The sequence below is a fragment of the Pantherophis guttatus genome, chromosome 2, assembly GCF_059756535.1.
Source record: "Pantherophis guttatus breed Tessera chromosome 2, ASM5975653v1, whole genome shotgun sequence".
Taxonomy (NCBI): domain Eukaryota; kingdom Metazoa; phylum Chordata; class Lepidosauria; order Squamata; family Colubridae; genus Pantherophis; species Pantherophis guttatus.
In genome coordinates, this window is record NC_142064.1 from 180,872,977 (window position 1) to 180,899,661 (window position 26,685).

At 35.5% G+C, this 26,685-nt stretch overlaps 2 protein-coding genes across 2 annotated transcripts in view; one reads left to right on the forward strand and one right to left on the reverse strand.

Moving 5' to 3' along the window:
* DOCK2 (dedicator of cytokinesis 2) overlaps positions 1-26,685 on the forward strand; it is a 306,359-nt gene that overhangs the window by 102,432 nt on the left and 177,242 nt on the right. The window lies entirely within an intron of this gene.
* The window catches only part of INSYN2B (inhibitory synaptic factor family member 2B), a 32,662-nt gene continuing 6,466 nt past the window's right edge, over positions 490-26,685 (reverse strand). The window contains exons 2-3 of the mRNA XM_034406054.3: positions 24,642-24,716; positions 490-795 (exon numbers count right to left, since the gene is read on the reverse strand). Of these exons, the coding sequence (XP_034261945.1) occupies positions 615-795; positions 24,642-24,716 (256 nt within the window). The 3' untranslated portion in view covers positions 490-614. The remainder of the gene's footprint in view (positions 796-24,641; positions 24,717-26,685) is intronic.

The following is a 26,685-nucleotide window of genomic DNA, read 5'->3' on the forward strand; positions in this document are numbered from 1 at the left end:
TTGTCAGGGAACAAAGCTATTAAAAAATAACTATAAACAGAAACCTGTCAGCTCCAGAAAATCCTGAATCAAGTTGGCTAAACAAGTTCCTATTTCCATCATACTCGTGTTATGTTCAGATGACAGAATTGCTTGGTAAGGAAGTTATGGAAAGAAGGAAAGGTAAGGTTTCATTTTACTGTTTGTCCTCTGTTTCAGAACAGTTCGATCTGAATATCAAGCAAGTGGCTTTCTCATCACATTGTACGAGTTTTAACTTTTTAGATTGAGCTCTACATGGATTTAGAAAAGGCATATTTCTGACCATAATATTTACCACCACCACCGCTGCCACAACCACACAATAATGCTTTCCACTTGGCTCATACTGCATTCAAATAAATCTTTATTTTCCTAAATGGATCTCCAGCTCTGATATTTCCCTTACTTCCTAGCTGCCATTATTTTTGATCCCAGTATTGGAATCATGGCAAAACAGAATTACCACAAATCAATAAATGAAGAAGAAAATCAGAGCATGTGAAAAGATGAGGATTATACATGTAAAGTCTATTCACGATGGGCCAAGAGTGATTTAGACTAAATCTTAAGTTTGATACCATCTTTTAAGGTTTTCAAATCCACCAGAAGCATTTCTTTTTCTTTGCCTTTCTTCTTATTTCCTGTTTCTCAGGGACTGGATGATCAGATGGCTGTCTTTGCAGTGTCACCAAAACAGGACTCTCTTCCACTTGATCCAATGCTTTCAAAACTTGATGAAACCTATCTTCTTGTTGCCTGAAGTCATGTTCTACGCTATATAATGAAACCAGGAGGGGAAAAAAATGTTTTTGTGAGTTTTGAAGCTAGTTTTGAAGTTAGAAAACAATTAATTTGGTGACTGGAAAACATCTGCAATTTGTATTGCCTGCATGGAATGTCAGATTGCTTTTCCTTCTGAGAAGAATCAGTAACAGTTCATTTTATACCAATCTACTCACAATTAATGCAAAAATTGTCCTATATTCTAGTAAATCTGACAGATTAAAATGCCTGCTGTAGTGAAATATTTTAGAAAAATGCAAAAAATAAACACTTTAAGATTAATCTTCTAAATGTTTTATTTCATGTTAATCAGCACTATCAAGATTTCTAACCCTTGTTTAAAAATAAAGAAAAGAGTTACATAAAATGCATTTCTCTTTTAGGAGCGATGCAATTTTCTTAGAATATACGGTACATATTTTTTGACAGAACTCAAGTCTGATTATTTCCCATGTTGAGATTTTATTTTATTTTTAACAAGCAGTCTCTCGAAGTATTTTATGCAGCTGTAAACAAATGGTAATGTAATCAACAGGTCTTCAACCCAATTAAAGTAATTTTAATTCATTAAACCATAATTAGTTTGGGCAGAGCAAAGTATCAAATTTATTCCTTTTAAAATATTTTTGAAGCTACACTCTTCTTTTATCAATGCCCAATGCTTACCTGTTAAGAAAGGTATTTTCTTCTGGATTAATTTTAAAAATAATAGAATATAATTGGTTTTGTTAAACTTTTAAATGCTTGCAACTTAAAATTATTTTTTAAATAATAAGAATAATTGGAAACAGCTACTTGTTGATTAATATCACAACATGCATCTAAAAGATATAGAATCATTGATTTGGTAGGCTTTTCCCCAAGCTAATACTACAGAATTGTAATATTTTGACAACTAATCTAACATATACATTAATTAAACCTTACAGTCCTTCTTAATAACACCTAAAACACACAAATGCTAGAAGCATTCCTTTCATAGAGCAGTCTCAAAGGCAAGATGCTCTTAATATCAATTGCTAGGAAATGAAACTTATGGAAACTGGAAACCCATGAGCTCCTTGTGAATTTTCCAAGAGATGTATATGGAGATTCTCAATCATCCAGATCATGGTTGTCCTAATGTTGCTTTTTCCAAAAGACTTTCTTGTGGTTTTTTTTTTCTCTGAAATTTTTTTGCTTCTCATCCAAGAAGCTTCTTCAGTTCTAACTTTGGGCTTTCCAAGAGATATTTGACTGGCTATAATAAAAACAGGATAGTGGAGTTAGGTAGATCCTTCAATTTATTTAAATATCTTCTTGCTTTCTACAATAAATATACCTTGTACTTCTTGGAAAAACAAAATAAAGGACATAGTTCATATTTGGCAGACGAACATTATAAAGGCCATATTTCTTTCCTGAATATTGTATTTTCCACAGGGTCCAACAGAAGAAAAAAAAATGTTACCACAAAAGATTCCAAAGGGCTGTTTTCCTTCCTTGTGACTGATAATTGAGTTATGAGATTATTATGGATTTGTGCCTACTTTCTATTATTATATTATGGCTTAAATATGACAATGCACAAAATTGTGTTTATACAATTGAACATCTCCTTACTCCAAAATATTACTCAGAGTGTTTGAAAAGCTTTCCAAATCGATGAAGATGATATGTAGAAAGAAATACTTGTGAAGAAAATGTGGGACAATGCTTGGACAATGGGAACTCTGAGCATAAATCCCTTCCTTATGGTAAGGCTTAAATCCTTTAATATCTAAAAGATTTAAAAAACAGAAGTCTTAACAACAACCTAAGCAAGTAATTTAAACAGCCAGTCTACTGCAAAAGTAAGATTAATTAAAAAGCTCTGTTGTGGTATAAATAAGTTGCTAACATTAAAAAAACTTGAGAGATGAGAAACAACTGTGCCTCACCCCAGAAAGGCAATAAAGAACTAGCATTAATATGAGATTCGCATCCCCGAAGTTCTACACAGCATCGATTAAGTGTCCTGAATTCTATGAGTTATTAGGAGATGTCTCTAGACAGGCTGAAGATTTCTTTAGACTTCCAATTTTTGCTTCATACTCTGCTTCTAAACTTTCTAGAGTCTTCCTGTGTTCCATGATCAAAAACAAAGCATGACAATAGAGGGACCTTTGTTCTAACCCAGGTAGATTTCTTTCATAATCCTTTAAAATTGTGTCATGTGATTTACTTATTTATGAAATCTATTTGCCATCCATCTCATATCCACTAGAAAAATAGGATTGCCAACATGATCGCCAATGTCCGATGATGGAAATGGCACAAAAAGAAGAAGAAGAATCTCATATCCATGACTCTGAAGAGCTTACAACATAAAAACAAGAAAAAACATTAAAATCCATTGTAAAAAACACAGCAGATAAAAACCATTAACAGATAAAATCATGGACACAAGATGGTAAAGAAGGGTTGCTGGACACACAGAGGGAGGTGGGGTTGAATTTTAATTACTCAACCACCTCCAGTCTGAAGCTCTCCCATTGGTCTCCAAGCCATCTGGCGAGCAGGTCATAAATTCTTACAAAATGTAAGGAGGATGGAAACTAATCTCACCTCCAGAGCTAATATGTTTCAGAGGGCAGGAGCCACAGCAGAGGGCTTTTCTCCTGGATCCCATCAGCTGAAATTCCTTGAGTGATGGGATATGCAGCATGCCCACTCTACCAGTGCAGGTGGGATGGGCCGGTCCCATTAGGGTGAGACAGTTCCTCAGGTAGACTGGACCTATGCCCTGCAGGACTTTAAAGGTGATGACCAACACCTTGAATTGCAACTGGAAGCAGACTGGCAATCAGTGCACCTGGTTGCCATATGATATATGGTACAATATCAATAGCAATAGCACTTAGACTTATATACCACTTTACAGTGCTTTATAGCCCTCTCTAAACAGTTTACAGAATCAGCATATTGCCCCCAACAATCTGGGTCCTCATTTTACTGACCTAGGAAGGATGGAAGGCTGAGTCAACCTTGAGCCTGGTGAGATTTGAACTGCCAAATTGAAGGCATCCGGCAGTCAGCAGAAGTAGCTTGCAGTGCTCCACTCTAACCACTGTGCCACCGTAGCTTATCCAAAGATGTTTTATAAATTTTGCTCATTTTTTTTTAATTAAGTCAAGGCTTGCTTTACAACAAAAGTTAAAACTGTTGTATTGTACAGTTTAGTTATCCCATGTTTTCTCTATCCAGTGAGTGTTCTGCTTATAAGGCACTAAGTTAAAATGATGTACAACTATAGAAATACACGTGCAAGGTTTAATTAGAAAATTAATCAATTAATACTAAAGCAGATTAACTGGTAAGGGACAGTTTTAATTTCTGAGGGCAAATCTAATCAGCAGGACTATGATTTAAGGATCCATTTGTTTATTTGGCAGGTTCTTTGGCAATGGTGATCCACATTTAATAAGAAATGAAATAGAAAATACGAAAGTTAGCTTTTCCTTGAATGAAATGGTAACATTTGTCCATTGAATTAAATCAGAAGTTCTTTTAACTTCCCTCAACATCCCCAAAATCTCAGCTGCATTTAGGTTTTGTTTATATATGCAAATATTATTGATCAGTGAATCAATCTAAAACATATGAGCAACTAAAAATTCTTTAATTATGTGGCAATCTTAATAGAAATAAATTGGATAAGATTGTAGCACTTCTATTTCTCCTCTTTTGACAAGTTGTAGATTAGTTTAATTATGATTAGTACCTCTATTATAAAGGCAATGAGTGTGCACAAAATCTTTTAACAAAACAAAACTTTCTAAACCAGAATTGGAAAATTGAAAGACCCACATTTTGTGTTGGGTTATCAGCTAGGCGAAAGCACTTTTTAACATCTGGTATAAAAGGTGAAGCTATTTTAAAGGCTAAGAGATGGATTCACTAATGTCAAAGCACCCACCCACCCTATTTAGTACTTACATTAGAAGTATAAGATCCAAGAATATGAAGTAGTTGTAATGTGCCATTTATTTTATTTATTAATCATGTTTACATAGCTTCCCCTCTCATAGTAAAGTGACTGTTGGTGGATTACAATATTTGATTACATTAGGAAAGCCAGTTTGATCTAGTGGTTAAGGCACCAAGCTAAAAATTGGGAGACTGTGAGGTCTAGTCATGCCTTAGTCATGAAAGTCAGCTGGCTGACTTTGGGCTAGTTGCTCTTTCAGCCAAACCCACCTCGCAGGTTTTTGCTATGAGAAAACATGAGGAGAAAGGAGTATTATGTATGATTGCTGCCTTGAATTATTTATAAAAATAATATTTATAAATTTATAAAAATAGTATTTATAAAAAATAATAAATTGATTAAAAAGTTTGAAAATGAGTTAGGATGATTGTTGATTCTTCTGGTCAATCTTCTAGATGGCCCAGATGAAATATTATAAGTTGTTTTTATAATGGAACATTTTTATTGTTAGTTTAGGGAGATACTGCATGGTCCAGAGTTGTATGCCAAAGAAAAATGTTCTTTGACATGGAGAACACTGATAAAGGGATTTTGGTGTGGGAAATTAATGATAGGATTAAGATTGGGCTTTCCAGAACGTACTATTTCTCATCACTGATCTCTTCATGGCTTACATTTTAGGCAATATAACAAAAAATTAAAACATCCATTGTGTGATTAAAATGCTGACAAATAACTTTATAAAAGTCCCCCAACTCGAAGAACAACACAATAAGACAACACAAACAGAATAAACAGAAAGACAACACAAACAGAATAAAATATGGTACAAGGCTTAAACATCCTTTGTTTGCCTCGGAGCAACCAAGAAATATGTTCATCAAGGACTATTCCCTAGTATAAATAAATCAGTGAGAACAACTAAGACTGGCAGTGGTGGTGGGAGTGGAATCATAAGGAATTTCTTAATAAGGAATTATTGATGGACAAAATACATCTAATGCTACTAGTTACTTTCTCATTGCCATTTTATTGTATGAAGGCAAAATAAAAATGCTGCAGCTCAATACCTTTTTAGTTCTATCTGCCTGCGTTTTTTCTTTCTTTCTCAAGAGTAGCACTATTGAGGGCCCCATTCCATTTATTGGAACCGTTTAGAATAAATATGTTTAAGATTGCATCTGGGAGGCAACAATCCTGTATCTGCTGGGAATAAACCTCATTGGATCTAAGCCCCATTGAACTTAATGAGATTTACTTTTCAGTTGATATGTATAGAATTGCACTGTAAGTATATCTGAAGCCAAGGAATCCTTGCTCAAAGAAGCAGAATAATTGTAATAATGTAATATTGAAACACATACTGTAAATATGTTATATAGATCTCCATACTGAATACAGCTTTGCTATTAAGGCAGATTTTGCATTGGCTCTGATGCAGCTGTTTGGCTTAACCGTTTTTGTTGCATTTTAATTAAAAGAGGTGATGATGCTCCTGCTGGCAAATTTTTCATTGTGACTTTATTGTTTATTAAATTGTATATTTCAAGATGGTCTTAAAATAGCCTGCTATTGTATGACTTTAAAATGCAAAAATAAAACTAAAACAATTATCTGCATGAAACACTTCCATTTTAAGATGTAGCCTTGGCATTCCTTGTGGGTCAGCTTTGTCCATGTATAAAAATTTATTTATTTCATTTATTTTTATTTATTTGATTTGTCAAGTACGTATTAGATAATATATATAGGTATAAACATGAATTGAATCCATAAAATGAATACAAATAAAGGGAACATTAGGACAGGGATGGTAGGCACGCTGGTGCGCTTATGCATGCCCCTTAAAAATGTTCTTATTGTCACTGTTGTTGTTTTCTTGCTTTTATTCAATGATGCATTACTTTGAGTTTTGTTTTGTATATTGTTTCAGAACTAAACAATAATGGGTGATCCAAGGCTAGATGTTGTTTATTATTATATGTGCTCACATAATAAACTATGGGACTCATAGTGTGCATCGTGTTTGGTAAAATTTTAATTTGGAGTTACTAAAACTATAATATAATTAGCAACTTTGGACATTTTTGCAGAAGGCTCTTTAGATTACCCAATGTAAATTATCACTGCTTCTTTTTAAAACTAGATTTCCATTGAGAATCTTTGAGCCCTAATATTTTATATGTTAGAATAATATAATCTAAGGCAGGGCTGTCAAACTCACGGCCCATGAACCAGATGTGTCACGCGCTGGCCATGCCCATGCCCAGTTTAGCAAAGGGGGGGAGAAGTCCCAATACTTCATGTGATGCCGCTGTGACGATACGAGTTTGACACCCCTGATCTAAGAGATACTGTCTCATACTGTTAGTCTGATATGTCGGGATGTTGGGACAAAAAAAGTTCCAAATATGAACAAGAATCAAGCCTTTCTCTTGATGAAAGAACAGTGTTGGGTACTGAGCTTGGAATATGCCATTGAAAATCCAGACCAGCATGAACTAAGACACAATATTTTGGAATTCAGATTTTGAAAGCCTCCAAAAATTATTCACCAAATTCTAACTTTTAATATGATAGGACATAGTCCAGCATGTTTAATGATTCCATGCAGAGAAAATGTTTTGCTCTTAATCCTGACAAACACTCACCTAAATTTTTTAAATATCCCTGATATACCATTTCTATAAACTACAAAAGAGTATGTCTCTATGAATCAACGGACTATGTTATCCACAGTGGTGGTATTTAGCCGGTTCTATCTGGTTTGGGCGAACCGGTAGCGGTCGCTGTGGGAGGCTCTGTCCACTTGCCTAGATGTAATCACGTCCCGTTTTTGATGCTCTGCGCATGCACAGAGGTGTCGCACATGAGCAAAGTGAGCACACACACATGCGCTCACATTTGCGAACCACTAGCGAAGGTAAGTCAATACCACCACTGGTTATCCACTATGCTTTAGGTGTACTGAGAAATTCATGAGACTGTTAAAGTAATAAATATGGAACTTTCTGAATATATATGAACATTCAAATTGCAATATATACTAGAATTCAGAAAGCTGAAACCCAGATTTAAAATTCATGCAGAAATGGCAATATTAGAAAGCTACTTTGGACAAGTGTGTATACTAAACAAAGATATGCACAAATGCCTAAAATGTCTCACCATGTTAACAATAGAGATATGCTCTGGAATACCTGTGTAAATTTTATCAAGTTCATAAACAATGAAGCTGAATTCATTATACAGAGTGCTATACATATTTGTATCTTCAACCAATCCACTGTTCTTACATATATACCGTATTTGGTTAGTAATGTATAATTTATGGAAATAGATCAGTTTGTACCTCATTTAACTAAGATAGATGATAGACAGATAGATATGGTAGATAAATAGATAGATAGATAGATAGATAGATAGATAGATAGATAGACAGACAGATAGACAGACAGACAGAAGACAGACAGACAGACAGACAGTCAGACAGTCAGTACTCAGTTCTATAAGGCTTAGTAGCTAGAATCTTGGACCCAATTCATTCATTTGAGACTTTCTTTCATATACTTCTGATATTGGATAATATATGAATATATATAAAGCTTATGAACATGAGTCTTAACAATGTTCATACACTGCTTCTGAACTAGGTAGGGTGAATCTTTGTTCTATCAATGTTATCCTAGTGCATCTCTCTCTCTCTCTTTTTTCCCCTTCTCAAACCATTTTAAATTGTGCTCATTGATTTGAATTCTTCAGTCAGGGTCCAGATCACAGGTCCAGAAGGAGCATTTGGAAAAAACATCTTCAGATTTACCACCTGGAATAAGAAATGCTGCCAGCATGAGTTAAAATGGGAAAAGTCCAGCAGCAATGTGCATTTTTCATAGGAAAAGTTGTTTGGCCAACATGGAGAACAGAACCTTGACTTTTAAAGGGCTTGAGTGTAATGAATTACGATTCTTATGCTACTTCACACAAGCTTCTATTTCATTATAGGGTGGGTAATGTCGGGGGGCTCAGGGACCACACTTAATATAGTCAAGGGGAGAACTATAATGGGTTGGCTTATGTTGCGAACATGGAGAGTGCCAGGAGTTTTGATTTTTTTTTTTCCCCTAGGATTTTTGGGAACTCTTTTAGGGAGTACACATAATTTGTTTTCTTTAGTGTCTGCCTGAAAAATGACAGAATATTATACCATTACTTTTTGTCTATGGGGCTCCACGAACTGCAAAAGTGGGGCTGTATGGGGTTGTGGGGTTCAGGTTGCTATTCCTGTTTTTCTCATAGAAAGCGATGTGAATCCACAATTTAATTTAGTACCTAGAAATCTGAAAAATAGTGAAGTAGATTTTCACTTTGAGGTAATTAAAAACTTGTAAATTTCAGGAAAATGATCTCTTTTTGTATTTGCATTTGCTTTAATCTTAACTAATCACGCCCTCCCTCTGTATATTTATTGGGTTAATGTAATCTGAATACTGCTGGCTATTAAATATCCAGGGAAACACATACACACACACCGAGCACAATTTCTTAATTAAAAATTTGCTCAAGCCAACTTTTCTGCTTCCTTCAAATGTTACATTTAGCATCCTTAACAATTCTTACTTGCTGCCCCTCTGAAGCTAATTAGATGGCAAATTCTCCCTTATGTTTATAGTAAGCATAATTGCAAGTCTTAAGGGTATTTTCTTTCTCTTCTCATTAATATGATTCAACAGAAAACTATATGCTGGTTTTGTTCCTATGGAAACATTGACCTTGTAATTTCAATACCAATTCTTGGTATAGAGAGAATTTAACTAGATGAATCATGTTAACATCAATCAAAAGTTAAATAAAGAGATAATTAATTATTTTTGTAGGAAATCCTGGGCATGTTTACTTATTGCTAAGATTTGCTTCCTGCTCTCAAAATTACCAGCTTAATCTACCCATTGCACATAGAAGCACAACAGTTACTTGCTCTGAAGCAGGGGTGAAATGCTACCGGTTCACACCGGTTCACGTGAACCAGTAGTGATAAAGGCTACCGGTTCAGGCAAACAGGTAGTAAAAAAAAGCTACCAGTTCATCTGAACTGGTATTTCTGATGATCAGCTGTGCCGCATAATTTATCTTGCTTTCTAGCAAATCTAAATCGTGTGGCACAGCTGTTCCCCCTCATTGTTCCACTTACCTTGTTAAGCCTCCTTTTTCGAAGTGGATGCATGCATATGCAGTGTGCACTTGATGTGTACTGCGCATGTGTGCACAGCATGCATTTGGCACTGTGCATGTGTGTGAGTGTTGCATGCATCTGGCACGCAGGCAGCAAACTGGTGGCAATCCGCAGAGGATTTCACCACTGCTCTGAAGGATTTTTTCTTTTAGTTTTTGAAAAAAAATATACCTATGCTTATTAGATCATTTAGTTCTGGATTTGTCAAGCCCCCGGGAACCAAGAAAAAGATTCCCCTTGTAGGGGAGATGGGCAGCATTAAAAATTTAATAAATAACTATTTAAAAAACATGTGAATAGCATCTAGTTTAGTATTTATTTGTTGTTTCTCCCTTATAGATAGAGATCTTGCCAAACAAAAGCAACTATTTGCATAATTATAGATATACTCTGAGAATTGTTAGAGTGGAACAAACCCTCTTCCTCCCTATCAGACTTTTCAAGCTCCACTGCCTTTTTGCCTCTGGAATGCAGCCCAACCCTCCTGGGAATTCAGACTACATTCCACCACAGGGCTGTTACTATAGCCAGCAGTAACATTTAAAATATAGTTTTTCTCAGTGTGTTATAAAATATTTTCCTTCATTTGCCATCTTTTGGGACTACTGTTGTAGTAATTTAGTAACCAGGATTCATTATAGGGGATGTATACAATGTGTGGACAAAAAAGTCAAGATGGCAATTGCAACAGTGTGGTGGAAGTTATGTACTGAACCTCCATGACTACCCTCTTCATTCTTTGACCATACCCTGCAGACATCCTTGACTGATTAATTAAATAAATCTATTTAAACGAAGCAGTTCTTTTTCTTAAACTATAAATATGCCATCTCACCTCTTTGGCCAGTTTTGCCCATTTGATCAACTTGTTTATGTATTGAATGAATGAGGTCACCAATGTATTTGAGAGGCTGTTCTAAGGTTGAAGAAAAAGAAAAAACCTCTTAAGGATTTTCCCCGAGAGAAACATCCCTTAATATGCCTTTTCTGCAACCCAAACTCAGATAATTAAGTCTGAGTTAAGATAATTAAGTTGGCTAGTCAAATGTCATACTGCAAAGATACACTGAGACTTATCAATGTATCTTCACGGTATGACAGTTTGGCTGTCCTTTGTTAATTAGGGTTATACTGTTGTTATGCATATTTTTGGTTATATTTGTTATTCTAATTTTGTAAACAAACAAGTGTCAGTAATCAGTATCCATTCTTGTTTCCTTTCAAAAACTCCCTAGTTTGGTGATTTCCTTTTTGAAGCATTTACTCCAGAGGAAAGAGTTAACAATCTACATTTACTTATTATTTGCAGACTGAAACCTGCAGCATCATCTTTCTGGGTTACTAAATAACTGCTGTCACAACTGAACACAAATTCCCCCAGTAATCATTAAACATATGATTTAAAATTGACCTAAACGGTACCAACTGTCTGGATGACCTGTAAGCCTAATGAGGAGAAGCAACCTAAATGGTTGGGGACAATAAAGAAGATAATTAAAATCACAGGGAGTCTCAGATGGGAAAGGACCAATCACTTTAATGAAAGTTGGTTTTTGCTCTAGAATATTTGCCATGCTATAAATGAGAGACCAAATGAACCAGGAAAAGCCTGGGGTTAATTTTCAGGGTTGATAGATTTTGAAGCAGTTCTGTTTTTCCAGTATAGATTTTTATTTTAAAGAGAAAACATCAAGTGAAGATATAAAGCTCCCCTACATGATGTTAAGTTTGTCAGAGGAAGGTAATTTAGAGAAAGTTGAGTGGGGATAAAATGCCAGGGCTATCGATCATAACCAAAATACTTTCCAATGCTGCAGATACCCTGTTTCCCCCAAAATAAGACAACCCCTGATAATAAGCCCAATTGGGCTTTTGAGCGCATGACAATAAAGCCAAGCTCTTATTTCAGGGTTCAAAAATATATAAGACAGGGTCTTATTTTCAGGGAAACATGGTAGAAATATACATATTTTTAGATGGAGATATTGTGATTTATTTTCATTGTGGCTTACAAAACAATTGTGGAAGGGGGACAATAGATAATCTATAATTGTTAAGAGGGCGATGGCAATCAATAGCAAAGTAAATCAAGAAAGCAAAGAATATTTTTACGACTACCATGAGAACAAGGAAACTTTTCCATGGAGATGTGACCTTTGCATAGCAGATTTAGCAGTTTTCATTCATTTGTAAATAGCTATTTTTAACTGATAAACAGGGAGCAATTAGCTAAACTTTCACTCAAAATTGCATGCGATGGGGAATTGTTAGCTCAAATAAGTATTCAAATTCAAAAAGCACATAGATTTATTTTACCCATGTAGGCAAGGAAAAGTGGTAATCATGCTGCAGAAAAGAAGAATACTTCAATCTATCTCTTCAGCAAAGAGAATAATATATTAATGCAAATAATCATTTAAAGTTAAAAATAAAAAGTGGGGAAGTAAAACTCTGGAGGTGGGATGGGATGAATAAGTGGATAAGGGGATGATTAAGTGGACCATGGGGACAAATTTAATGGACTTAGAACAGAGCAAAACTTATTTTAATTATCTTTTCTAAGGAAAGGGGAGAGCAGGCTTCATTTTGTAAAATTTTTTTTAAAGAGGTATACTTCACAGTGGTTGTGAATCAAAATATAAATTCCTCCGATCTTTATTTAGACACAGTCTAATAATATGGTGTACACTAGAAACTTAGAACGGCTAATTCATATAGCAATTATATGCTTGATTTTCATTGCCATTAGTCCAGCAAATATATAGTTTAAGTTTAAGTTTATTAAAATTTATATGTATATAAATATATAGTTACATTTATATGCAGAACTACTGTTCTGGTAAAGAATGTTCTGGAAAATTCTGGAATGTTCTTTTTTTTCCTTTATACCATGCAATCTGACCACTCTGACAGAGAGCCAGCAATTTTATGAAGTTAATTCTCTGGCCTGGAAGAAATGCGTGGTGGTGATTATGGACTCTAGCCCCATTTCATTATTTCATTAAAAATGCAGAACAACTTCTGCGATAGTCTTATCATTTCAGTCTCAAAGCTGAGCAAAAGCAAAGCAGGATTCTCTAGCCTAAAGAGAAATAATGAACGCAGATACAACGTAGGAAAGAAAAAATAAATCAAGAGACCTAGAAGATTCTGAATGGATAATTAGATAGTTACAACAAATTTCAGGCAGCCAAACACAAAATAAAGTTATGGATAATCTGAATCTTTTGAATCATGCTTGTCTTTCAAATTCTAATGGATCTAAAACAGAAAAAAATATATATATTGACTCTTCTAAACATCAAAATTTAAGAGCTCTTGATTCCCGAAGAGCTCACAATGCATATGCATATGGAAAATAAGATAAGGGTAGTTTTAACAGTAACAGAATTGGAAGGGACCTTGGTGGTCATCTAGTCCAACCCCCTGCTCACACAGGAGACTTGTACTGGGGATTCGAACCACCAAACTGCCAACCTTTCTGATCGACAAGCTCAGTGTCTTAACAACTGAGCCACCTATATATACTTTCACATATTTATTTATTTATTTATTTATTTATTTTATGCAATTTATATGCCGCCCTATTTCCGAGGACTCAGGGCGGCTCACAACGGTAAAATGCATAATTCCTGCCAATATAAAATTAAAATCCCAATTTAAAACAATTTAAAAATTCATTAACACCCCCCCCCCCATCATCAGTCCAGGCTGCGGAACAACCAGGTCTTCAAAATGCGGCGGAACGAGCGAAGGTCAGGGGCCATCCGGAGCTCCAAAGGAAGCTGGTTCCAGAGGGTGGGTGCACCCACAGAGAAAACTCTCCCCCTGGGGGTCATCAGCCGACACTGTCTGGCCGACGGCACTCTGAGGAGACCCTGTCTGTGGGAACGCACCGGGCGATTGGAGATTGTCGCTGGCTGCAGAGGGTCCAACAAATATCCCGGGCCTAGGCCATGAAGGGCTTTGTAGGTAATAACCAGCACCTTGAACCTCACCCGAAGGGCAACCGGTAACCAATGCAAGTCGTGCAGGAGGGGTGTAACATGGGAGTGTCGGGACTCTCCCATCACAACCCGTGTGGCCGCATTCTGCACCAGCTGAAGCCTTCGAGTGGTTTTCAAGGGCAGCCCTAGGTAGAGAGCGTTGCAGTAGTCAAGACAGGAGGTGACCAGCGCATGAGTAACAGTGCGTAGAGCATCTTGGTCCAAGAAGGGCGCAACTGGCGTACAAGGCGAATCTGGACATATATTTTCACACATATTTCATTGTGTAGAACAATGGGCCTTCCTATCATCAGGGTCCTTTCCCAGTGCCTGAAGTCTATGGGGATCTGGATGGGGAAAAATGCTTTGACTCAACCCTGATAAGACTAAATAGCTCTAATAAATAGCTTATCCATGTTTAATTCTGCCTGGGGATGTACATTACCAGTCAGAGCTGATGTGCAATTTGGCATCATCTTGGACTCATGGCTCCTGCTCTTTTACTTTTTTAATCCCGTACCAATAGCTTTTGTTGGCTATTTTTTTTTTTATGATTGCATAATAGATAAATAAATTCAGACTTAATACAGTGTCTTTGATTTTATTACTTCCAGTTCACTTATCTCACTTCAGTGGTAAGTGTTTGGCTCATTTAGTAGTAAAGCAAGGTTCATAACATCCTGCATTTTTATGCAACTGATTTTGATTTTCTTCCAATGTCTTGTATATACAACCCCTGGGTTTATTATAATTACTGGTATTTGCTGCTTATTTTATCCCAACATATTTTTCTTACAAGCTGTTTAAATCTCAGCATAGGCATTTAATGCAATGTTTTGATATGTTTTTGTTACACTGCATATATTTCATTTGCTTCTTAAATTCTGAGCTATTTTCTTCCAGATGGCTTGCATGGCATCCATTGTTTACTCTCAGCCAGGGGTTAACTGTGATTGCTTTCAACTTCAAAGCTTTCCTTTCACCTTTAGGATTATACCATTTAATTAGACCTTTATCAACAACTTCACTTTATATGCATCTTCTAGTTCAATATATTTTATTTTTTCTCTTAAATATAAAATGCCTTTCATTTTTCTTTCTCTAAAAGGGTTTATTTATAGATGGTTCCTCTACAACAGGGGTGTCAAACTTGATTTCATTGAGGGATTTCACAACAGGGTTGTGTTTGACCTCAGAGGGCCGGGTGGTGGTGGCCGGGGGTAGGCGTGATCATGATGTGCGTGGCTGGGGTGGCCTTGCCATGGTGGGCATTTGACACAGGCTCAAGATGCATTTTTCTCCCTTATCTTCTTTCTTTCCACAGTTCTTTACCAGAACCATTTTCCTATCTCTTCTACCAACTATTACTGGCAAACGTTTATTACTTATTCTTCATACTCCACTAAACTTTTTCTTTCTAAATTTCTTTCTAAATTCTAAATTTATATCTCATTGTTTAATAGTAAACTGCTTTTCCAGGCAAAAAAGCTATTTATAGTATTGTATTTTTATTATTTAACTAATAATAAAAATACAATAGCATAAATAATATGATAATACAAGATCTAACAGCAGAGGTAAATTTCCAGGATAGTAAATAGAAATGGCTGTCAATTATAGATTGATTGTAGACCAAATGGATCTACAGTATGTAAAAATATGGCATGAAACTGTAGTATTAACATATAAGGGACATGGTGGCTCAGTGGCTAAGACGCTGAGCTTGTCGATCGAAAGGTCGACAGTTCAACGTGTCAAATCCCTAGTGCCACGTAACAGGGTGAGCTCCCGTTACTTGTACCAGCTTCTGCCAACCTAGCAGTTTGAAAGAACATAAAAAATGCAAGTAGAAAAATAGGGACCATCTTTGGTGGGAAGGTAACAGCATTCTGTGCACCTTTGGTGTTTAGTCATGCCGGCCACATGACCATGGAGACATCTTTGGCTTTGAAATGGAGATGAGCACTGCCCCCTAGAGTCAGGATCGATTAGCACATATGTGTGAGGGGAATCTTTACCTTTACCTTTATTAACATAGGCTGTTGCTTATTTTCTATCCAGATCAGGCTGGATAGCTTGAGGCCACATAATTGTAATCCAGTTCAATCCAATCCTCCTGCAGCACTCTGCAGGTCAAAAATGGCCTGTGCAGGGGCAACACATGGCCTCCATGTGGCCTGTTTTTGGTTGGCAGAGTGTTGCTGGAGGCCGAAGAGGCTGAAAATGGGCTGCCAGGGGCTGCACATGTCCCGCCATGGCCTGTTTTGGCTGGCAGAGGCACTGCAGGCTAGATCTTTGATATTTCCAGAGTGGCCCCACAGGCTAGATTTAAGCACCCCATGGCCCAGATTCAGCCTGCGGGCCTTGAGTTTGACATTCCTGCTCTACAAGATCTGCTTTGTGAGGCACAAAGACTCATGTTTCTGTGCACACACAAATGCATGCACAGATAATTTTTTTTAAATGATTTATTTATAATCAGAAACAAAAGCCATTACCAGATGAGAATAAATAATATAAAATAAATGTAACATGCACGTGCTATTCCTTGTCATTTCTTTTCTTACTAAGATTCAGTTTTATTTTTTATACACCTTTCACCATTTGTTTCCAGCTTGTTTGCAAAAGAATTGTTTCAGGTTTTTTTTTTAAAATCATAATTATCTCAAATCAGCTGTCATTTCCCCAGTGCTACTTTATTTTACTTTATTTTTACCTAGGTTGTTGTTTAAAGTTTCTTGCCATTATTTTTCTTTCTGGACATTTTCATATTGTTTTTTTTTTCCTTCTAATTTCTCATTATCATACATTTATCAGTGTAAGTTTTTAGAAATAAAGATTTCTACATCATTTATTCCTGTTTTCTCACTCTTAGGTCACATTTGCAAGTCTCCAGGTTATATTAATCTAAAGGCTGTGGCTCTTCCCTTTATGACCATGCAAATATCAGATTTATTATTATTCATAAATAACTGACAGGTCTACATTAGTGAACCTACTCTATTAAATGTAAGAATATAAAACAAAGTAGTAGAAAGTAGTCCAGTTTCAAAAGTTATTTTAATTAATAATGAAACATTTCTCATTAAATATGAGTCTTATAAAATTAATTTTATAAGCAGATACTGACTTACCTTGACTATAAACTGTAAATATGAAAGTAAGAACTGTATAATAAATGATATCATATCTTGGATTTTAATATTGGATTTTTAAACATTCATCTTTAAAATTACTAAGCTGAATATTGTGTAGGTAGAACATTGGTTACATTGATAGAAAGCTAAATAATGATCTAGTATTACAGAAATTAGTTTAATTTATATTTATATTCAAATACAACTTTGTCTCTGTAGAACATACTACAAGCAGAAATGTTAAGCATCTTCTGGTAGGTTGAAGTAAACTACAATTCGATATTACACCAAAAAGGACAATTTAATTTAAATTATGTTTATTTCAACAAGCCTATATAAAAATGGTTGATTCTGATATTTTTCAATAAAACACAATTTAAGCTATCTCTAGGTTTTATTCAGATGTCTGAAAAAACTGTGGCCAGATTAATCCGCAAATCAATATATTAAAAACTCATCTATAAATATGTTCCAAAGAAAGAAAAGATTGGGTGGTATCTTTAAAACTTGAGTTTAAAAAAAAGTATTGAAACACTAAATAGGTTTAGCATTATATCAAAATCAGATCATTAAACTTAAAATTGCTATGTTATATATAATAGCATGCATATGAAATCTATCCAGATTATTTGTTTTATAAATTACAAGAAAATATTACTCATTTATACATTATAACAAACTATTGCTTATTGACGCTTGGTTGGATTAACACCACAAGACACCTAGTGTTGTACATGAACTGGTTGAAAAGAATTTTTTTGACTCAGTTCAACTAATTAAGGTCAACCAAAGAAGAAGAAGAATCTTCTAGAAGTTTAGCCAAGGATCTACTGAATAACGTTGCTTGGATTTGCTTGGACCTATATGCTGGTTGGGCAGATCCTAGGGAATTGATTGAAGTACAGACTTGCTTAATTATCTGAGAAGAGTTTCAACCTGTTGGACTTGGAGAAATGGACAGGATCATTAGGGCCATGAGTACTGTAGCGGACAAAAAAGCTCTACAGAGAATCATTAAAACTGCCAGAATATCATCAGACTCCAGGTACCAGCCCTGGACGACATCTTCAAATCTCACTGTTTGAGAAAGTTGCATAACATTCTCAGAGACTCTTCACATACTGTTTACAATCTTTTTGGACTGTTGCCTTCTGGCAGAAAATACAGAACAATTAAAACTCGGACCACACGTTTTCTGAATAGTTTTTATCCCAGAGCTATAATTGCACTCAACAATGAACTAAAGGGCCACCATCAGTGAGCTGTTGGACAGCATTACTTGGTCTGTTGTGCTGATATTTGGGTGGTTTAGGGTGGGGAATAGTGCTGGGTGGGAGTGTGTTTGTGGATTGTTATGTGTGTTGGACCTGGTCTTTGGGTGTTAAGTGAATTTCGTTGTATGGGTATACTGTGTATGCATGTACAATGACAATAAAGTTATTATTCTGCCATCTGTTTTTTAAATCCATATTCCTCCTGGTTGATTGATGCCTCCTAGGAGGTGCCATGTGGTTGGATCCAGTTGGATCCAAGCTGTAATGAATCCTTCTTCTTCTTCTTCTTCTTCTTCTTCTTCTTCTTCTTCTTCTTCTTCTTCTTCTTCTTCTTCTTCTTCTTCTTCTTCTTCTTCTTCTTCTTCTTCTTCTTCTTCTTCTTCTTCTTCTTCTTTTTTTTTTTTGGAAAGGGAAGACTTCACCTGCTTTGAAAGAGGCAGTGGACTGCTACTCCTGAAGAAGCCATGCCTGGATTCAATATTACTGGACAATTTTTGTCCAATCTTCCTTTTTACGATGAAGGTTTCTGAAAGGATGCATGGCTTCCAGCTTCAAAAGCACCTGAAGGAAAGAGATTATTTCGACACTTTATATTGTGGTTTCAAGTGGTCATAGCACTGAGAGCATTGCTTGTGGTTGTGGATGAATGTAGGATTGGGCAGTATGGCCTTCCTGGAATTTCCATTGGCATTTAATATCATTGGATATTAGAGAATTATTGAATGCTGGTATCCTTTTGTAGCAGTGTATAGGATTGGAAATTGGAGATACACATGGTTTTACTCCTTCCTTGAGACCAATTCTAATTGGTGTTATACAAGAATTGGTCTGATACTAGATTGCTATGTTGGGGGGAGGGGTGGTTTTAGGGTTTATCTTTCTCTTCACTCCAATTTAGCAACCACACAAAGCTGTTGAATGAAGTCATAATTGTCACAAAGTGAAGTGTCATTAGTATGCTGATATACCCAGTTGTACATGTGTTTCCCAGTGAAATAGTGCCTTTTTGTTGCACCCAAAACACATGCTTTCTTTATTGTGGTGCCTGCCCTATGATTAGACTCCCTCTGGAGATCCAGGTGGCTCTAACTTGCTCTTCTGGAAGGCTATAAAACCTTCCAGATAAAAATAGTTTGTTTGTAGTGCATGATACAGGCAAGTCTGCTAGTGAAGTTAATTGGTGAGATGCTTTAGCTTTTGTATTTTGTATGAGAAAGAAAGAGAGAAAGAGAAAAGAGAGAGAAAGAAAGAGAGAAAGAGAAAGAAGGAAGGAAGGAAGGAAGGAAGGAAGGAAGGAAGGAAGGAAAGAAGGAAGGAAGGAAGGAAGGAAGGAAAGAAACAAAGATTTTCACATCTAACATACTGATCCAGAGTTGGCGCCACAGATCTATATCTACATTTTGCGGCCTACTCCAAGTGTTCTAAACTGAGTCAGTAAAACTTTTAACTCTGCTATGGCAATGTAGAAAATTCTGCAAGAACCAACCTACACTGTGTATTCCTGTACCATAGAGTGGGTGGTTTTCCATTGTTGGGAACCTTTTTCCATGTCCTCAATTCTTTGTCCTCCCTTCTGAAATTAAAACATCATGGTGTTTTGTCACCATTTCAGAAGATTGAACATGAACATAGAACAGCTTTTTGTAGCTGCAAACACACACAATGAGGCATGTGCTGAATGCTAATATATGCACTCCCCCATTGGTCAAATCATGAATCCTTTGTGTGACAAGGATGACAACAGTGAGGACAGTTGTGTGGGCTGTATGGAAATGTTTCTGAAGCCTTTGTGGGGAAATGAAACCAGTAATTGTGTGGATATGCCACCTAAATAGATAGCTTTCGCCAATTTGTATCCGTAAAGTCATATTGCGTCAATTGCTGTTATTAAAAGTGATTTCATCTGTCCTCAAACTGGATCCTTGGGTGAAATTTTACATGGCGTAGTATCTGCAACTTATGCAATCAAAGATGATTTTGCTTCAATAGAGCCTAGTTACTTCTGTGCTCGCTGACGGTTTTACATCCACATGAAATGCAAATGTGAGATTTTTTTTTTTAAAAAATGCATTAATATGAGCTCTCTTGAAAGAACTGGGTTCTGAGAGGCAAAGGGTCTATTAAAGCCCAAACTGAGAGATGTTAACCATACAGACATTAGTTTCTACCCCCACAATATTGGCAAGCATGTTATTCAAAGCCAGCAAAGTACCTTGAGCAGCTCAGTTTCTCCAGAATGCCTCAGGGCATTCCAATTTAATATTCTTCCTTCAGGAGTAGTAAAAGGAAGATTCAAAAATATCTCTTAAAGTAATAGAAGCTGTCCTTGTGGTTCAGATGGCAATGAAACACTCCATCCTTATACTTTTTTATAAAGATAATCATAACAATATATTGTTTCTGATTAGAAAAACTCCGGATGTCCTGAAGATATCTATATTAGTACTTCTGAACAACCAAGAATGAAATATACACAAATATGCTCCTCTGTAAGTTCATCTGCCAATTTATAGCCAGGTAGTTTATGGTTGTGCTTGTACTAGATATTATGCTAAGACTCCTGCTAGGGACTCTTTTATTGTAAGTTATGTGTGCCTTTCAGCTGTTTCCATGAATTTTGGTTTGTAAATATAACGTTCTGTCTATTGATGCGACTATGAATTTCTTCTGTGGATACATGGAGTATCTAAATGTGAGGAATATTCAGTCTGATGTTCTATGAGATTTTTCAGCATCTATGTCTATGTATATACAACTAAAGAAAATTTGGAGTTTCCTATTCTTCCTGCCAACAATGGAAGGGAATGATTTCTACTATCCTTTTCTGCCTCCTGTGTGCTCTGATAGATAAATCTATTTTGATTCATGAATTCCTTTGCAAATTGCCTACCTGATACATTTGCATTAAAGTACAAACTAAATATATTTCATTCCTGCCTCTATTTAGGGTATGTATTTGTCCAATTTTAGTTCATAAACATACTGTCCAACTCTTATGACAGGTATGTCTACATTTCAAGAAGGTTATGAAAAGAAAAAACATCAGACTCGAAGGAATATAAAACATGCATGAGATTATTATTCTCATTTATTTCATTTCTATATTGATCCTTTTCTTCTAAGGGAAATTTGAGATTAGTATGAAAATATAGAGGATCAGGTGATGCTTGTTGTTTTAGTGTAGCAATAATCAATGCAGTTTCTTTGGAAAAAAGGATATGTGGTTCTAAAAAGTGAATCTGAAATACATTGCACAGCCAGATTAAAAAATTATATTTTTGTCCTCAGTAGGACACACACTACAAACTGCAAATATATATTTGTGTTTATATGTTCTCCAATAAACTGGCAGAGAAACCACTGTCAGATATATTAATTGAAGTGGGATTCCAGAGTGACGGATCTTCTTTCTTTCCTAATACAGAACATTTTCTACCAAAAAGGGGTTTCACTTATCAGCCTGATTTTGGGTGATCGATGAATTATTTGTTCAAGTAGTTTGTTCCTGCATTCATATTAGTAACATGACAATAGTAATTTGAGAATCAGGATTCCATGGACCATGGAATAATTATAGCTGTTTCACAACATGCATGCTTCCTTAATGAATTTTAATTCTTAAACTGCATCTTATATTGCAATTTAAGTATTAATTTAGACATCAAAGCAAAGCATGCTCTCTATTGGGATGGTGGTACATTTTTAAAAATGGCCATCTGAGAGCCAAGTGAAGAAGCATCTCACGTAGAATGGCTAAATTTGAAAGATAATTTATAACTCAGTTCTCACAGCATCCACATGGGGGCAAATACAGAGTCAGATTGATGAAAATAAAGGTGTTACTATTTGAGTCCCAGTCCTTTTTCTTTATACAGTATGTCCCAATGTTGTACTCAGGCCCCAAAAAGGGAGCAAAATAACGAGCTCAGTCTTGTATGTGCTGTTACTTAAATACATGAGACTGCAGTCCTAATCTCACAATTTCACACTGAGAATTCAGATAACTTTATCCTATTACACTGATATCTTCCTTATGAATATATGTCAAGGCAGAGGAAATGAAGCAGGGCTACAGCATGTTCTCCTAAATTTATAGTGCATTTTTATCATTCAAAGGACATTTGGGAGAAGAACAATAAAAGTTTGACTATGTCTCTGGTATTTCTCTTGCGTGGCCATCATTTTTAAAGCCTAGAAATATTATTTATACTTAAAGTTTATCACTTGTGCTTATGATGTAGCATCTTTCCCAAAAGGTATTTCAGGGAAAATGATGGCCTTTTGATATGCATCAGCAGCTAACAATCACAAATAACAGCAACATCAACATTCTTGGGACAAATGGGATTTTAACGGGCTTCCTTCAAGTCAACTAGCCTTCCTTTAAAGAAGAATTAATCATTTCCCACATCCAGTAACTCACCTGGTCTAGTGAACATAAATAACTAGGAGAATTTGGGATTAATTTCCCTTTTCAGGTTTTAAAAGTTCACTAATCCTTGATTTTTATTGACTTTAATCCTGTAAACCATCGAAGATACTTTGGTAAATCGTCTCTCTTAAACTCTCCTAAATAAACATGAAAGAATACCTTTTAATTTAATTGGAGACTAAAAAGAAACCCTATATAGCATGATAAAACATCCCAATTTTTATTATGCTAAATCTGTTTGATAGTTTAATGTGCTTTGATGCACTCCAAATATGTTGGACTGGATTCCCATTCAGCCTAATTGTGGAAGGCTAATTTAATTAATGTAACTGACGTAAAAAATCTGCTGTGTTTATAGCATCATATACCCTCAAACTGATCATACAGTTAATTTTTGGCTAGACTTTGCTTTACTTTAAATTTCCACATAACCTGCTTTCTTTTCAACAGTGGATAACCAGTAACTATCAATTTATTTGCATAGTTACTTTCTTTCTTTTCAGTTTTAACTACTTACCAATGTATGAGTAGACCTGCCCTTTATTCCATTAATTTCCTTAACAATGTTTGAAATTTTGTGAAAGACACAGTTGGTTTGGTTTTACTAAGCCAACTGTGCCTTTGTCAAGAATTGCCAAATTGTGGAATTTCAGGAAAATAATATTTGCTCAATTATATGCTTGATGATGCCCTGAATTAATTAATATGAAGTCAATATTTTCTATTTTTTTTTTGAAGAAGGTTATTATTTATATTTGGTGCATATATTGCTATCAAAAGTATTTGTTTAAAGTTAATTTTTATTTCCACCATCAGAATCCTGCCATCTTCATCCTCAAAAAGTAATTTAGGTTCTAATTTTTCTTTGATATACAATGCCACTCCTCTTTTGCTTAATTATAAACTCTTGTTAGAAGAATGGTCGTACTTAAACTTCAGCTTTCCCTAATTGACTGCTGTCAGAGAGATAAAAAGCAATTTTATGAATTCTTTTATTTGTTCAATATTGGTTAATTTTCCAATCTTCTCATACAGAAATTAATATACTCTTTTCTGGAATTTTTCATTTGATTTATTTAAGAACCACCATAATCCCAAAATATACAAATAAGGCATGTTTAATTGTGGTGGCAAAATCCAGCATTTTTAGATACCATGATTATATGACCTGAGTCCTACATGAAGACAAGGAAAACAGCAAAGACAAAGTTCTGTCTAGTCTAAAAATATTCCACTCATACAACCTTCATCTGTGTATTTTCTGATACTAAATGGAGTAAAACAGAGGCTTTGGATACCCGAGATTTAATTTACAGAGCCTTAAATTACTAAGTGGCTAGGTTCATATAGCATGAACAAAGTTGGTTGGTTATGAATTAGTGCAACCAAGCCAACGGTGCCTTTATTATCAAGCCCATAGTTAAGGAATAAGTTGTGTGAACCCTGTCCTTGAATTTCTAAAGAAGAGTCAAACAAGTCATTAGTGGAACTAACCTTTTTTACACTATTATTTTGTTCTAGCAATTGTAATTCAAAAATATTATTTTTATGAAATAGTCTGAATGTTTCCCTTAATGTTTTAAATCAGCAGCTCCTTCTTAAAAATGTCTTATAAAAAGGATTTTTTTTTCTGTTTCTTTTCCCCCCTTCCTAAGTTTTGTCCACACTATAATTATGTGAAATCAATGGCACTTAATCATTGGCTTCAGCCACAACCAGATTGGATCATTTACTGCCTTTAAGATTGTAGCACAATACCCGTGAATGGAATACTTAATAATAGAGCATCTTGAAACAGATATATACAATTACCCATTGATAGGAGGTACCTGTAAATGATACATGCGGTGTTCTGGCAAGTGCTGCAATTGTTGAGATCTTGACCAGTGCGATAGAAGTTCCGTCTGCAATAAACAATAGTTGCCATGATTTATTTATCAAATCAGCAACTCTACATTTATTTCCTTGATGTTCTATGCTCACTTTCTTCTATAAATATTAAATTTATTACAACAATTTTGGTTTTAGTTTGGCAAAGGTTAATTGCAAGTCTAATTTTGGTGGGAATAAGCTCACAAAAGAAAATGGGGATATCCTTCCAAGAAAATCTGCATTGGATTCTGTTATCATTTACAGTACCAGGGAGGTGAATTCAGATGGTCACTTTCACTGACATGGAAGAAGTCTCGACAGACTCTTAAAATATATCTGATGGGGAAGAGCTAGGCATAAACCAATGGTACATTATCTTTTTATAGTACCGGTAGTCCTTGATTTACAACACTTCATTTAGTGACCATTTGAAGTTACAACAGCACTGAAAAAAGTGACTTATCCCTGTTTTTCCCATTTACAACCATTGCAGCATTCCTGTGGTCATGTGATAAAAATTTAAGGCCTTGGCAACTGACACATATTTATGATGGTTGCAGTGTCCCAAGGTCATGCGATAGCAATAGCAATAGTACTTAAACTTATGTACCGCTTCACAGTGCTTTACAGCCCTCTCTAAGCTGTTTACAGAGTCAGCATATTTCCCCCAACAATCTAGGTCCTCATTTTACCCACCTTGGAAGGATGGAAGGCTGAGTCAACCTTGAGCCTGGTGAGATTTGAGCTGCTGAACTGCAGCTAGCAGTACTGCACTCTAACCACTGCGCCATCTCGGCAATCACCTTTTGCGACTTTTTGACAAGCAAAGTCCATGGGGGAAGCCATATTCACTTTAACAACTGTGTTAGTAACTTAACAGTTGCAGTGATTCACTTAACCACTGTGGCAAGATAGGTTGTAAAATGGGGCAAAATTCACTTAACAACTGTCTTGCTTAGCAACATAAATTTTGGGCTCAGTTGTGGTTATAAGTCAAGGAATACTTGTCATAACTGGAATAAAGAGTGGCTAATATTATGCAATTGTCATCTGTTGCTAACTTCTTTTGTTAGGTTTTTACAGCAGCACTTGAGATGCTTTAAGCATAAATGCAATTATTTACTAATTTGTCTATTATTCATTCATTCTCATCAAATAATTTAGAGTGGCTGCTTTGCTTTGAGAAGTGGCTGGTTCTCTGAAGGTATTTGTTTAGCACAACTCTCAGTAGACATTGTGACTGCATATAAGAACCTCGGTGATGCGGACTAAAGTGCTGTTTTATTTATTTATTTATTTATTTATTTATTTATTTATTTATTTATTTATTTATTTATTTATTTATTTATTTATTTATTTATTTATTTATTTATTAATCAATTTCTATACCGCCCTACTCCCGAAGAACTCAGGGCAGTGAACAGCCAAGATAAAATACAGATAATACAAATATTTAAAAAATCCCTTAAAATTATTAAATATTTCGGCCGAAACACAGATTTAAACACCCAATTTATAAAATCACAAATTTAAAAATTTAAAAAATTTAAAAGGCCAGCTTGCTGAAATAGAAAAGTTTTGAGAGCACGGCGAAACTCGGCACGGTTAAGTGCTAGCACTTAGCTGCCAGCTGCCTGCAAGTACTGCAAGTTCGAATCTCACTAGGCTCAAGGTTGACTCAGCCTTCCATCCTTTCAAGGTAGGTAAATTGAGGACCCGGATTGTGGGGGCAATAAGCCAACTTTGTATAGAACAACACTGCTTAGGGGAGCCTGAAAGCCTTAATAAGCAGGTATATACAAAAAAGTATGCAGGCTATTGCTATAATGCATTGTAAGCTGCCCTGAGTCTACGGAGAAGGGGGGCATACAAATTGGACTAATAAATAAATAAATAAAATATATGTTGGGATAAAAATAAGCTCTTGAAATTCATATGAAGCACAGATTAATAGTGACAATTCAAAAACAAAAAACAAAAACCCCCACTTAGGGGAATGCT